We start from the raw sequence: 15,970 nt of genomic DNA on the forward strand, positions 1-15,970 counted from the left end.
CACTCTAAGCATAACACATTTACATTTGCACGCATCTACCAATTTATGTTAGCATTTGTCAGGAACCTCTTAATGCAGCAGTCGTTGCGGATTTGCAGCAAATAGGACTGGTCCCATTCACACAGAGAGTTCACTGGTGGGGTAAAGGGAGAACAAGAACCTGAGAAGAAGAGCAAGACTGCATGCTATTTTAAAATAGATATATGGAAATTTAAAGCATGGTAGAGTATCAAAATTACACCAACAGGCAGTGCTTTGCTAAGTGCACTGGCAAGAACAATGTGCAAGTTCAAAGTTGTAGAATCATAGAATCACTCAGGTTGGAAAAGACCTTAAAGATCATCAAGGACAACCACAACCTAACCACACTACCCTGTTAGAGTACAACCCTCCGCTAAATCATGCTCCTGAGCACCACATCCAAATGGTTTTTAAACATATCCAGGGACAGTGACTCAACCACCTAATTGGGGAGCCTATTCCAGTGCTTAACAACTCTTTCTGTAAAGAAGCTTTTCCTGATATCCAACATAAACTTACCCCAGCGCAACTTAAGGTCATTTCCCCTCGTCCTGTCACCTGTCACCAGTGAGAAGAGACCAATCCCACTCGCTGCAAGCACCTTTCAGATAATGGAAGAGAGCAATAAAGTCTCCCCTCAGCCTCCTCTTCTCCAGACTAAACAGCCCCAGTTCCTTCAGTCTCACCTTGTAGGGCATATTCTCCAAGCCCTTCATAAGCTGTGTTGCCCTTCTTTGGACCTGCTCCAACACCTCAATGTCCCTTCTGTACTGAGGTGCCCAAAACTGAACACAGTACTTGAGATGAGGCCTCTCCAATGCCAAGTACTGAGGCAGGATTACTTCCCTAGTCCTGCTCACCACAACACAGCTGGAAAACATCTGTGAGCACATTCTCATCCCAAGTATATGCAGAAAATTACAGGGGCTAAGCTCACAAGACAGGAAATCTCTCTGCTACCTAGAATGACATCCTGCGACTGGAAAACAAACAGACCATCAGCTCTAGTGGGCCTCCATATGGGTACATAGTGCCATTTGAGAGATGCTCGGTTGTTTAAGGCATCTGAACAACACTGACAGATGTCTGTGGTGAAGCCAAGAAGGGTGGCCTAGAGCACCTCATATAACAATAATTGCTTATATGCAGGCAGAAGAATTGGGCAGTGCATTCACATTTGGACACCTACATCCCAATACCTAAATGCAGCTGACAGCAAAGCAGATCCAATCTAGTATATGTGTAAGGGCATACAATGTGCATCCTAAGAATACAACATTCCTGACTCATCTCTTGAAAAGCCTGGAAGCATTTACAGCAATGAACCAGAAGTCTTATCTGTTCAAACCTTTGCAAGCCCTTTCAGCAAGGTTAAGGGAAATGGCACAGAGAAGCAGTCACTCCTGTCCCCAGAAGCCACACGCCTACATCTCCTCAGTCATGGTGACTGCCACTCTCTGTTAGGTGACAGCCCATTTACCTTGCCCTTTCCTTGAGGCCAGTGTTAGACACTGCTCAGCCTTGTCAAAACAACTCTGTTACAGGGTATGTAACTAGAGGATGTCTTTCCCAAGCCACTGGGAACCTGGATACAGTGTTTGAGTGCTTGCTGGGATATTCCTTGTCTATTCGGTAAACATTTTACCTTTTCCAACTGTTTTCACAGAGTCAGAGAATCACAGAATCGTAGGGGCTGGACGGGACCTCCAGAGATCATTGAGTCCAACCCCCCTACAAAGCAGGCCACTTACAACAGCCTGCACAAATGGGCGTCCAGGCGAGTCTTGAGTATCTCCAGAGAAAGAGAATCCACAACCTCCCTGGGCAGCCTGTTCCAGTGCTCTGTCACCCTTATCACAGTAAGAAGTTCCTTTGCATAGTGGTGTGGAACTTCCTATGCTCCAGTTTATGGCCATTTCCCCTTGTCCTGTCCTCAGAAACCACTGAAAAGAGGTTGGTCATGTCTCTTTGACATTCACACTTAAGATATTTATAAACATTATTAAGATCACATTTGAGTCTTCCTTTCTCACAGCTGAACAGACCCAGGTCGCTCAGTTTTTCTTCATAGGAGAGATGCTCCAGGCCCTTTATCATCTTTGTGGCCTCTATCCAGGAGCTCCCTGTCTTTTTTTGTACTGGAAAGCTCAAAACTGGATACAGTAATCCAGGTGAGGCAGAGTAGAGGGGGAGGATCACCTCCCTTGACCTGCTGGCCATGCTCCTTTTAATGCACCTCAAGATGCCATTGGCCTTCTTGGCCATCAGGACACACTGGACTCTTGAAATCCAACCCAGCTTCATAGCAATAAACATACCAAAACTAATCATCAGGCATCCAATACTCTTAGAAACTATTAACATTTTCTAAGTTTATCACCCCTTCAGTCTGTTATTATTATTATTATTATTATTATTATTTTTACAATGCAGGTAGTGCAGATCTAAACTCAGAATAAGTATCTCAATTAGCATACCGCACCAAACAAACAAGTATGATAGAACCAGAACCCCTGATGCTATCTGTTCTTAAGAGCAAAAAAATATAGTCTAGGTAAACATGTAGATAGGTTTTGGGAAGACACTGTGTCAAAGCTAAACACTGTCTTTCCATCAAGACTGAGTGCCAAAATTCAATGCTTACTTGTTGATTTCTTTTCATTTACAGAGAGCTCTGTGAACGGCCAGATGAATCAGCAGCCAGACTATTGACTCCATATACAAGAACAGAACCAATCTCTTTAGGGGAAAGTAGAGGAAAAGAGATTTGGGAATACTGTAACAGTAGTACTACAGCAGAGCATGCTTAAAGTGCAATTTTGATTAATTATGAATAATACTTTTCATGTATATTGAAAGCTGCAAGTAACGTAACAGGTTAGCCTCTCTATCTATCCCATTCTCGTTATTCATCAGCCTTGGGAAAGTGCAGCAGTCCATCACACTGAGGTTCAAACAAATTCTTCTTCTGCAGTCTAACTCTATTTCAACTTGTAGTTCTTGAAAGACTATGAAATTGTTGCCAATATGATGAGAAGTGCTGGTGAGAAGACACTGTCATAACACTACTAATACATCTTAAACATAGCAAATATTCCTTGTTTGCCAACAGAACATAGAATCATAGAATGGCTTGGGTTGAAAGGGACCTCAAAAATCACCTAGATCCAAATCCCTGCTGCAGGTAGGGTTGCCAACCAGTAGAATAGGCCAAAACCACAAATTTTTCACAATCAGCATTTTCCATTTATGTTGATCGCTGCTGCATGAGTCATAGAGTGAAGTTGAGAAAGCTAAAGAGATAAACAAATTGCCTCTAAAGATAATGGTACTGGCTATTATAGAATTGTCTGCCATGCCATCAAACAAGAGACTGGAGTAACACCAGTAACGTGTCAATCTTCCAAACAATACCGAATACATAATCCAACACTTAAGTTTTTTTGAGAAAAAAAGCAACCAGGTGATAAAATTGGTAATGTTTTACATTTTTTTCCAGTTAATAAATTAGAAGTTCATGTAGTATTTGTATGCTGCAAGAACTTTCTGAGATTTTCATGTGGGAATCCAATGATTAAACTGCTGAGAGATGTGGTTGATGCCTCGTCTCTGGAAACTTTCAAGGTGAGGCTGGATGAGGCCCTGGGCAATTGGATAGAGCTATTCATGTCCCTGTTCACTGCAGGCGAGATGGACTAGATGACCTTTAATGGTCCCTTCAAACTCTAAGGATTCTATGATTCTATGATTCTAAGTTCTACTGACATGAAAAATAATTGAAAAAGACTTTAGGAACCATATGAAAACACTGCAATGCAACATCCTGCCCACATTTCAGAATCAAAAATGTCCCATCGCTTTCTTTTCTATCTCCCAAACAGATTTTCCACAAGCTATTCAGCACTGTCCCATTCTCATTCCTCACAGATGAGAAAAATAATATTGAAATGAATGTGGTACATATGCTGTAACAGCAAACATCCACATCACTGTGCTCTGTGCTAACCTTAGCCTTCTTTGTAGGCTGCTACCTGTCAATTATACTTTCATGCTGTGTCTTACTTTGAATGCAAGTGCTCTTGGAACCAACCTGTCACCTCTGATTTGTCAGGAAAGTACCATGCATACCTGTAGCACACTATAAACAGGAGCTGTCTTGAACAACACATTTATTTTCTTGCCCAAGGGTAAGCTGTAACCTGTAACGTTACAAACAAAACCTTGACTGAAAACTAACTGTCCTGAAGTATCTTGGGGACTTGGACTGAAGGAACAAAAAGTAGGATGGAGCAGTAGGAAGAAAATTATGATCATAACGAGAAAGGAAAAGGAATATAATAGCAAAAACAACTTAATTCCTGAAAAAGCAGTAAGAGAAAAATATTTTGGACTCTGAAATATATATCAAATGCAGCGCATAAAGCAGCAATGGCTCAGGGTAGACTGGGTACAACCTTATCTCTGACCACCTCAGCAGCCTGCCCTACCAGACTTGGAACAAGAGCAGAGCACTGACCTTTATCATAAGCACATATCCTGAACTTACAACAAAGCTGCATTCATGGAAAAGTTGGGAAATAAGAATGTTATTAGGAATGAAAATCCTTCTCTCTACCTTGCCATATCCATGATAGACATACACAGCCCAGGCTCGAAATCCTGATTAGCCTTTCCAGACAAACAGTGGCCTGCTAAAAGATGCTCTTTTCCCTGTTTCTTCTCTCTCCACATGTGCTCATAGTTGCAACATTTTAAAACTAAGTTAATAGCTTTCATGACTGAGTCAAATTACAAATTATCTAATTACAACATTCCTCTAATAAAACAATCATTAGCACAGATTTAAATCTATTGTTGCAACTCAAGAACTGATCATAAACCAAACACTTTTCAGTCAGTTTACACAACCTGATCTTTAGAACTGGCACTTTGAACAGAGGAGAGGCATAACAAAAGCATGCAACCCACCTCCATTCATCCTATTTGGTTGCTGTTCTGGAGTTTGGACTTGAGGAGAATAGTAGGGCTGCTGGTAAGTACTTGAAGGAAAGTGCTGGGAAGTAGGGCTTCTCCTGCAGTCCCGAATACTGGAGAAAGTCTGTGAGTGTGGGATCCCTCTCTGGAATGGGGAGCAGCGTGTGAGCCGTGGCTGTGGGGGAGGGAGATGGTCAAATTCTTCCTCATCCTCAAGGCTGTAGCGATCATATTCCTGGTCGCTGCACGTCCCCTTTTTTCCCAAATGCAGTGACACACTTGAACTGTGTCTTGACACTGATGCTGAAGTCGAAGCATAATCTTGTCTAAGGCCTGTAAATTCCAAGAGAAGGATGATTCAGCTTCTGCTTAAGTGATCAACACTTAACACACAATCTTTCAGACTTGGCAAGTACATGGACACATGATCTGACAGCAAGAACTGGATTTACACTCCAACCAAGCTGAACATCTGAGATAGGATTCAAATCTAAATATTGGTGTCTACCTTTCAGGTATCTAAGCCTGAATTACTTCCAGTGAGATCTCTTTTTAATAACATTTTTAAAAAAAGAAACAAGAAAGAGAATACAAGCATCTCCAAATTGTGTTGTGTGAACATGTCTCGTGTTTCTCTTCAAATAATATGAATTACCCTAAGGAGCTGCCTATTTCTCTGCCAGTGAAAAAGATGACACAAATATTAAGTATTCAACTTTTTTCAATTGGAGGAATCAACACTCACTCTATTTGTTTTCCAAATTATTATATTTATTATACTTATTATTATACTTTTACTATTGTACTTATTACTGTACTTTTATTTTCCTGCAAAAAAACTGATGACATTCCTTAACATATAATCCACGTAAATATTCTTGCTCTTTAACCACCTTGACCACGGTGAAATCCTGCTAGAACCTAATTTCAAAGAAAAGGCTCAAAGGTGACATTGTTGCATTTCATATACACGCATTTTATCATCCCCTTCTCAAAACGACAGGTGTTGAGAACTATACCACTATTAGCTCTACAGGTTTGCTCCAAGTGAAGTGAAGGGAGAGCATCCACAGTCCTTCCACTTCCCTCTTTTCCTGCTGCAGAGCAGCCAACACAGGAAGCTTTGCACTTCCTGCATCTGAGCAATTCTGCAAATGGCTGTGAACAATAGCTTCCTTAAATTTATACAAAGCTTTCAGCTTTAACAAGTGTCTTTGCTACCATAAAGAAAATTTCTTAACATACCTGCTTTTTTTTCCCCTCTGCAGTAGGAGATTATTTGTGCATGTGAACAGTGTGTGCCTATGTGCACGTATAATACTACCACTTTCTGCAGGATTAAGTGCACAACAACTGTCATGTGTTCAAAGACTGCATACTGATTGCTGGGAGAAGAATGAGATACAGTGATTACACAGGAAGTAGATTAGAAGAAAAATAGCATTTCTCTTTCCAGTTTATGAATGACCTGATTTATCAGAGCTAAGCACCTGAAGACTTTTTTTAAATATCACTCTGAAGGAGGACAGCACAGCATTTACACAACACGTTCTTTCACCTCTCTGGTAGTCACAAAACTAACTTCTCTTCATTCTTATATTTTGCAAATAATATCAGAAATTTTCTGAGCTGTGATTACACACATTGACCAGTTGAGAATTCAGTGATATGCTTGCAAAATTTCTCTGCTGAATGTACCTAGTACTAACAGACTCATAGCAAGCTCAAATGCTAACAAGTCCAGTGGCTTGAGTCAGACTGGATCTCCAACTTCTTGCTCTAATTTCTTCATTTCATGTAATCATAGAATGGCCTGGGTTGAAAAGAATCACAATGATCATTTGGTTTAAGCCCTCTGCTATGTGCAGGATTGCCAAGCATCAGACCAGGCTGCCCAGAGCCACATCCACCCTGGCCTTGAATGTCTCCAGGGATTGGGCATCCACAAACTCCTTGGGCAACCTGTTCCAGTGTGTCACCACCCTCTGAGTTAAAAACTTTCTCCTAATATCTAACCTAAACCTCCCATCTTAGTTTAAAACGATTCCCCCTTGTCCTATCACTATCCACCCACGTAAACAGCTGTTCACACTCCTGTTTATATGCTCCCTTCAAGTACTGGAAGGCCACAATAAGGTCTCTCCCGAGCCTTCTCTTCTCCAAGCTAAACAAGCCTGGTTCCCTTAGTAGTCACTTAATATTTTGCATTGCAATTCATGCATCATTTCCGAAATTCCCTTGTTTTTTATCTCATCATATCCCCTTTTACATCTCATTTGGCACTCGTAGTAAGTGAGATGCATTGTTTGAGTGAGTTCTATGCCAAATGGCATTTATTTCTGAATAAAGTTATCTTCCATAAACTACCATCACATCAAAATATAATACTCCATTTGCTATGGAGACTAGCTTCAGAGCAGGTAAGACCGCACTGAGCAGGGGATCTGGAGTAAAAAAGACAACAAAAAAGCTTTTTTTTAAGGCTTTTTGAAGCCAGCAACAGTGCTGTGCTTATGCAGGGCAGCAGGTAGCTTGTGGGTGGGCTCCTGAACCAGCAGGGGGGGGAGCTGGTACATTAGCGGCACAGTTTAAACACCTTATGAACGCGTCATCACCTGCCCTTAACGTTCACACCTGATAATAAGCTTTAAATAGCTTCGGAAAGAGCAGAAGCACAGAGCACCTCTGGTCAGTAACCACTGCTGCTGCCCACTGAGAAAGGGGAGGCTCAGTAAGCACAGCTCACGCTGCCCACATGGTACTGCAGCTGTGAGTGTGGGAGGTGGGTCAAGAGGACTGTAAGTACTGTTCCTCCTTGCTCAAGAGACCGGCATTTCTCTTGGCAGTCTCTGAGACTGCAGGCCTAAACACAGTCTCCACCAGACAGCGGGCTTATTCCAAGAAGTCTGTGGTGACCCAGACGGAGGAGAGACTGCCCAGAAATGTTCAGGTCTCTGGCTGCAGGGAGTGCCTGACCCTGCTGCTGACTGGGGAGAGTGGCAGGGATTCCACCTGTATGACATGTGAGCAGGTGGATGAGCTGCTCAGCCTGGTGGTGGAGCTCAAGGAGGAAGTCCAGAGACTAAGGACCATCAGGGAGTGTGAGCAGCAGATGACTGGTGAAGTGACTTGCCGGCATGCTGGAGGGAAAGGTGCCAGGGAGACGCGCCCAGAAAAGAGGTGGAGCCCCTGCCCTGTCACAGTCAGACAGACCTGACTGATGAGGATTGGAACAGAGTCCCGACTTGGAGTCACGGAGCCCCCCCTGTCTGCCTACCTTGCTTCCCCAGGTCCTCTAAGCAATAGGTGCTAGAAATTGAAGGGGAGGCGAGTGGGGAGGCAATGGAGGATCTGCCTGAGAGGGAGCCTAAGGCAAGGTGCTCACCTCCATGCCTTGAGACTGCCTCTGTCAGGAAAGAAAGAAGGGTGGTTGTAGTGGGTGACTCTCTTCTCGGAGGAACGGAGGGCCCCATATGCAGACTGGACCCGAACTGCCAGGAAGTGTGCTGCCTTCTGGGGCCCGGGTCAGGGACATAACCAGGAAACCACCAAAGCTGGTTAGGTCCACTGATTATTTTCCCTTGCTCATAGTTCAGGGGGGCAGTGATGAAATTGCTCAGAGAAGCCTGCCAACTATGAAAAGACATTTCAGGGGTTTAAGGTGTTTAGTTCGAGGTGCAGGAGCACAAGTGATCTTTTGTTCTATACCTTCAGGGGCAGTGACACGGAGTGGGCTTGGAAAGCACAAGCAATAAATAAATGGCTCAGAGGCTGGTGTCAAAGCAGAGGCTTTGGGTTCTTTGATCATGGGGCACTTTACTCAGCCCCTGGCCTGTTATCCGTTAACAGAACCCACCTATCTCAAAGGGGGCAATGAATCCTAGCACAGGAGCTAGCGGGGCTTATCGAAAGAGCTTTAAACTAGCTATGACAGGGGAAGGGGACAAAACGATTATGAGATATGAGATATGAGCCCAGGGAAATGATCTTGAGCTGGGCGTGAGGCAGACGACTCGGCTGAAGTGTGTCTACACCAATGCACTCAGCATGGGCAATGAGCAGGAGGAGTTAGAAGCAATTGTGCGCCAGGCTAAAAATGTTCTAGTTGCCATTAGCAAAACTTGGTGGGACCACTCCTACCTCTGGACTTTGTGATAGATGTCTACAAGCTCTTCAGAAGGGATAGACGAGAAAGGAAGGGTGGTGGAGTGGCCCTTTATATTAAAGACTGTTTTGATGTTGAAGAGCTTGGGGTTGGGAATGATGAAGTTGAGTGTCTGTGGGTAAGAATCAGGGGAAGGCCTGTAGGGGCAACATCTTGGTGGGGGTCTGTTATAGACCGCACTCTGCAACTTCCTGAAAGGAGGTTGTGATGAGGAGGGGTTTGGCCTCTTCTCCCAGACAACAAACAGGACCCAAGGAAATGGCCGCAAGTTGTACCAGAAGAGGTTTAGTTTAGACATAAGGAAATACTTTTACTCTACGAGAGTGGTCAGGCACTGGAATGGCCTGCCCAGGGAGGTGGTGGTGTCACGGTCCCTGACAGTGTTCAAGAGGCGAATGGATGAGGAGCTATGAGATACGGTTTAGAGGCTTGTGGTAGCAGTGATAGTAGAAGGATGGTTGGACTAGATGATCTTGTGGGTCGTTTCCAACCTTATGATTCTATGATTCTATAATATATGTCAAACAAGCCTTCTGGGTCAGATTTGTGCACAATCACAGGTCTCACATCAAAATGCTGACTTTAAGTGTCTGAAGAATTGTAAGGAGAGTTCATTTATAAAATTTAGAAAAACAAAGTAGGTGCAAAAAAAATGAGTACTGCTTAGGTTTTTTCCTTTCTCACAACACATACGTACAATGATAACCACAGAACCACAGAACTGATGATCTTTAAAGGTCCCTTCCAATCAAGTACACCTCCCCCTGCCAAAACAGGCTCCCTAGAGCAGGCTGCACAGGTAAGTGTCCAAGCGGGTCTTGAATGTCAGCAAAGGAGACTCCACAACCTCTCTGGTCAGACTGTTTCAGTGTTCTGTCACCCTTACTGTGTTGTTCTTATGCACACTTCTGCTGAACTTCTTATGCTTCAGTCTGTGGCCATTTCCCCTTGTTCTGTTGCTGTGTATCACTGAAAAGCATCTGTCCTCATCCCTTTGCCTCCCACACCTTAGATATTTATAGACACCAATCAGAACCCCTCTGAGTCTTCTTTTTTTAAAGCTGAACAGACCCAGGTTGCTCAGCCTTTCCTCATATGGAAGATACTGTATGCCCTTTATCGTGCTTTATTTAAATAATACCATTAGACACTATAAAACAGCCAAATAAAAATGTATTCAGTGGATATGGAGCTCCTAACTGTGTTTCAGCAATAAATAAGAATCAAGTTTGAAACATCCAGTACCATTAACCTGAAGCCGATATTATGTACGCTTTCTCAGATAAAGAGTTTTTCCATCTGCTGTTGAAGAGGTGACAGCTTTCAGGAAAGATCCAATTGACTGAGACAAGGCAGGAGCAGCTCTGACTGCAGCGTGAAATCTTCCTCTGAAAAACAGAAGAAAGAAGCCACCTACTCTCTTCCTGTAGACGGGCCATAATCTGAACATCGGTGAGGTCCTGCAGTTTATATCCCATGGAGATAGAATCATCCTCCAGCTCTGAGGTGCTCAGCTCACTGTCTATTGATGACTGAGGGCTCAAAGGGGAACTCCTAGAAATGTAACCTAGGCAGAAAAACATAATCTTTAGTCTGTGAATATCTTTGGTCATTTTTCATTCTGAGTTACTGCTCTTTATGTTACAATAGCTTAAATTATTCTTATGTAACAAACAAAAAGCTTTCGGAAGTATAGCCCAGCACAGCAAGAATCAGCAAAGGGATCAGAAACTCATGAGAAGTAGGAGTAATAATGGATCATAAATTCCTCTGTTTGTTCCCAAAATAGCTTTGCATAGCCCAGACAATGAATAATTTAATCCGTTCAGTTCTGATAGCATAGACTTGTTAGAGTACTCTAAATCTACCTGCATTTGAATCCTTCTTATGATATTGTGGTTCTCCCTATCCTTTTCTGAAAAGCAAGTGTGCGTATGTCTTATGTTTAAGCTCAGTACTCAGATTCTGTACAGCAGTTATTTACTTAAATTTTATTATTCTTTTTAATTGTTTGTAATCGTCAGAGAAATAAATGATCATAGCAATTAAGACTGAAATAGGCATTATGAAACAAAAGAGTAAACAATGCGTCCTTCACAGAGCTTTCAGGGAGTGCTCTAGATTGTATTTTTTCCTGTGAAGTAGGGAAAGTATAAACTATACTAGAATCACTTGTACAAGCTGGCATTTGCCCAAATTAAAGAAAAATTCTTCAAATAAAAAAGCAAATTACTTCTTAATATCCTTTGAACCACCAGAGGCTCACAGGATGAAACCACTGTGGTGAAGGCTCTTAAGCTGTGCTTGTATCACAGATGTGTTTGTATCCTCCAGCACAGCATCTATCCAAAATTTACCATCAATTCAGCTGTTCTCTAAAAATAACTCCAACGGAAAAGCACGTGCAGGGAATTACTTTGGTTTGGAAGGATATAAGTGGTAAATGTGTTTGCCTTTTTAAATTTTCAAGTTGTAGTGGTCTTTTAGGTTTTGTAACAGCTGTGCTCTTTTGGATCAGCAGTTGGAAGCTAGATAAGACATGCGAGGGCACCTAAAACTGAACTAGATGCTTCTGGTTAGGAACTAAGCTGCATCCCACTGAACAGGGCAGCTCAGACATCTAGCTTACACACACAGACACCTACACAAGGCATTATCTCACCCACAGCACTCATATTCCTTAACAGGGCTCTCTGCACTGGTAAAGAAAATTGCGTATAGAGCACTGTGGCACTGTGTCAGCACTGCTGGCTTCCTCAGATCACATCTGCTATTGCCAGCAATAAAATATTAATGCTTCTTCCCCAGAGGATTACTTTCTCCACTGCCACTTCAGCTTAACAGCAGACACAGATTGAATCCTGATACCTGTACTGAAGAAGGAAAAACCCACTGAAATTTTATATTTTTCCTAAAATACCCGTGTCCTCTGAAAATTGGTGATAGTAGTAATGACGCCAGATGGAAAACAGCCTTTTTTCTGAGGGCTATTTTACAACAGGTAAATTGCCCATGCAAAGTCATTACGCAGCTGCACAAATGTTTTTGTACACATAAAGAAGGGGCACAGTGGGATAGAAATAAGTAGTAAAGGGCAAAGCTAGAGATGGCTTAAACTGATACTGTAGCAATTATAAAGTGAGGTTAACCATTAGGGAGAGCCAAGCTGCTTAGGAGCATTGCTTGCCTACAACACACTACGTAACAAAGAAAATAACTTATACCAGTAGCTATTAGTAGCAAAATTTTAGTTCTTTTTAATGAAAAAATCCCTCTGAGATGAGAGTTTATAAAATCATCTAAACAGTACATTGTTGTTAAATGCTAGCAAGTTTAGATTGAATTAAGCAATCTTGTAAGAGAACCATAAATGAACAAAAGGATAAGCATTACCTGTCCGTTCAGGTGTTAGTATTGCTTTACTGGAGGTTTTAGAGAAGCTGGGACTATTAAAGCCATTGGTATATGGGGTGAGTCTTGCAACAGGACTATAGGGGAAAGCCAAGGAGACAGGTGTAGAGAAGAGGCTCCGCCATCGGCTAGCTGTTATGGATGTGATGGAAGAGGGGAAGGAGAAAAAAAGATTTATTGTTAAAAATTATTAGAGAGAAAATCATCTAATGATAATCTCTTAACTATATACATGGTTTACTTATGGCAAATGGAACAGTCTGAATTCAGCAGCAAAACAGAGCATCAGAAGAGCCTTCTACATTCAAGATTTGTTCCACCAAGTTTTCTACTAAATATGTGCTGTTTACTATTTTCTATGTATAAACCATTTTGGTATATGTTTATCATATATATTGCTGTCAGTCAAGGCACAAAACAACAAAGAAAACAAAAAACATTACAGTTAATATAGAAACAGATTAAATTGGTAGTGCTCTTCAAGGAATTGTTCATGGCAATCAAACATCACACTTACTGAATTACAAGATACCGAATTATCAGTTCAGAGACAATGGTAAAATACGCTTAACCACCAAGTGCTAAAAACAACTGTAATCCCACAGCAAAAGCTTTTAAGCTACCATGCCATATTATTACTTTTCTTTTTCCAGCGTGGTTATATAAGCATGACATTTTTTCAAGGACCAACCAAATAATGGAGCAGGGCACCTCTTTCTACAGATTGCTTACAGCAAGGTTGAAAAGCATCTAGTCTGCTCAGAAATGTCACAGAAAGTTCAGAGTAGGCAAAAATGCTAATGTTTATTTAACTTACATTTTCTTAGCTCATCTAGTAACGTAGCAATACATTTGTAGTTTGGTTTGGTTTGTTTGTTTTTAATATCTGTTCAAAAGGTAAAATAAGCAATATCCACATACTTTTAGGATAGTCAAAGACTTTTTAGCTTCTTGTCCTGCTCTGCCAGTGAGAAGCAGAGGGAGGACAGAACCAGGACAGCTGATTCAAACTGGCTGAAGGGATATCCCATACCATATGGTGTCATGCTGAACAAAAAACTGGGAGGAGCTGGGTGGGGGCTGCCACTGCTTGGGGACTGGCTGTGCTTCTGTCAGTGGGTAGTGAGCAATTACTTTGTGCATCACTTTGTTTTGTATATTCTTTTACCATTATTATTATATCCTTTCATTTTCTATCCTGTTAAACTGTCTTTATATCAACCCACAAGTTTTAGCTTTCTCTGATTTTTTTCTCCCTCACTCCTGTGGGGAAAAAGTGAATGGTTTTGTTGGTGCTCAGCTGCCTGTTTGGTTAAGTCACAGCATATGGATATATTTACATCTAGCTCAGAAATCCATAGGATAACTTTGGCACTTAGCAGGTGTCCTTCTCTGTGACAGATGTTGCAAACCTATTTCAAAACCCACAACCCTCAAAAGCCAAGTGTCTAACACATAATGGTTTGTATCACAAATCTACTATATTATTTGAATTTGTTCATCCATTTCACAGAACCATAGAATCATAGAATGGTTTGGTTTGGAAGGGTCCTTTAATATTATCTGGTTCCAGCTCTCCCACTATAGGCAGGGATACCTCTCCCTCTAGACCAGGTTGCTCACAGCCCCATCCAACCTGGTCTTGAATGCTTCCAGGGAGGGGGGGCATCCATAACCTCTCTGGGCAACCTGTTCCAGTGTTTCACCACCCTCACAGTAAATAATTTTTTCCTGATAACTAGTCTAAATCTACCCTTTCCAGGTCAAAGCCATTTCCCTTCGTCCTGTCAATACATGCCCCTATAAAAAGTCCCTCCCCAGCTTTCCTGTAGGTGCCCTTCAGGTACTCGAAGGTCCCTGTAAGGTCTCCCTGGAGCCTTCTCCAGGCTAAGAGCCCCACCTCTCTCAGCCTGTTCTCACAGGGGAGGTGCTCCAGCCCTCTGATCATCTTCGTGGCTCTCATCTGGATTCGCTCCAACACCTCCATGTCCTTCTTGTGCTGGGGGCTCCAGAACTGGATGCTGTCCTCCTGATGGGGTCTCATGAGAGCAGAGTAGAGGGACAGAACCACCTCCCTTGTCCTGCTGGTCATGCTTCTCTTGATGCAACCCAGGATACAGTTGGCCTCCTGGGCTGCAAGCTCACCTTGCCAGCTTATGTTGAATCTTTCAATTGACACTCCCAAATCCTTCTCCTCAGGGCTGCTCTCAAGCCATTCTATGCCCAACCTGTATTTGTGCTTGAGATTGTTCCAGACCAGATGCAGGACCTTGCAATTGACCTTGCTGAACTTCATGAGGTTGGCACGGGCCCACCTCTCAAGCCTGTCCAAGTCCCTGTGGATAGCTGCCTGGCACACTCACAGATATTTAAAAAAAAAAATATTCAAGCAGACCCTGTTTTAAGACTTTTCTGATTAAAAACCTTACAGGCCTGAGATCATATCTAGGAGCAGCACCATTGCCACTTCTAGAAAACTGCACCGTGCCTAGCAACATGGCCTCTACCTCTAGATAGAGCTATTCATTAACATTTACTGAAGGTAAATTTTGAAAATTTGCAGTTCAAAAGTCAAGTGTGCAGGTATTACAAGATAAAAAGAAGAGTGAACTCCAACAACCACAGCTCTACAAAACAGTATGTAACACAGTCACTACGGATCAGATTAACCCACAAGCAGTCAATACTGTAAGTTAATTTGAGGCATTAACTTAAAGAAATGTGTGTGATAGAGTAGATCTAAATATCATGTCCACAGCTAACATCTGTCACTCCATCAGAAGCTATCAGTGAGGAGCAAAGGATGACAGCTCCTTGTAATTCTATTTTTCTGCCTAACACAAGGTCTTGTTTCATCACAGTCTGATCATTTGCCAGGCCAATTAGCTTCCAGCATGTTCTCACCCACAGATGTGGTGAACAGTACAGCACAAATAAACATCATTCATTGCTCTGTACAATCACCACTGTAAGCTGGCCTACAGAGCACAAAGCAACAGTCATTGTGACTATGTAAGCAAGAACCCACACTAAGAATATATTCAGTATTTATAACAAAACAGATTCAGAACTACTCTTTCAACTTGTGTGTGTTTTGAAGGGAAGGCAGAGAAAGATGCCTACAAACTCTAGCAATATACTATTCTAAAATGTCCCCCAAACCTACTGGGTTCTGTGTTTCAAATGCTTCAGGTTCAGCTGAGGACTGTCATTTTTTATGCATATGATTAACACCTAAACAATAATTTAGGTTCGAATATACAAAACCATTTTCATTAGATCTGAAATGGAAATATCAAAATGAAGTACATACTGAGTATTTCAACAGTATCAACAACAGTAATATTAGACTTATATAAGTCTTGGGTTATGCCAAAAACATGAAAAGGTATGTAGGGA

At 42.1% G+C, this 15,970-nt stretch overlaps 1 protein-coding gene across 2 annotated transcripts in view; it reads right to left on the reverse strand.

The window, feature by feature from the left end:
* SLAIN1 (SLAIN motif family member 1) overlaps positions 1-15,970 on the reverse strand; it is a 56,346-nt gene that overhangs the window by 16,232 nt on the left and 24,144 nt on the right. For both annotated transcript variants that reach the window (XM_048946241.1, XM_048946249.1), the window contains 2 exons: positions 10,578-10,727; positions 4,990-5,328 (listed from right to left, as the gene is read on the reverse strand). In XM_048946241.1, coding sequence (XP_048802198.1) covers positions 4,990-5,328; positions 10,578-10,727 — 489 coding nt within the window. The remainder of the gene's footprint in view (positions 1-4,989; positions 5,329-10,577; positions 10,728-15,970) is intronic.

Source organism: Lagopus muta, chromosome 1 (genome assembly GCF_023343835.1).
Source record: "Lagopus muta isolate bLagMut1 chromosome 1, bLagMut1 primary, whole genome shotgun sequence".
Taxonomy (NCBI): Eukaryota; Metazoa; Chordata; class Aves; order Galliformes; family Phasianidae; genus Lagopus; species Lagopus muta.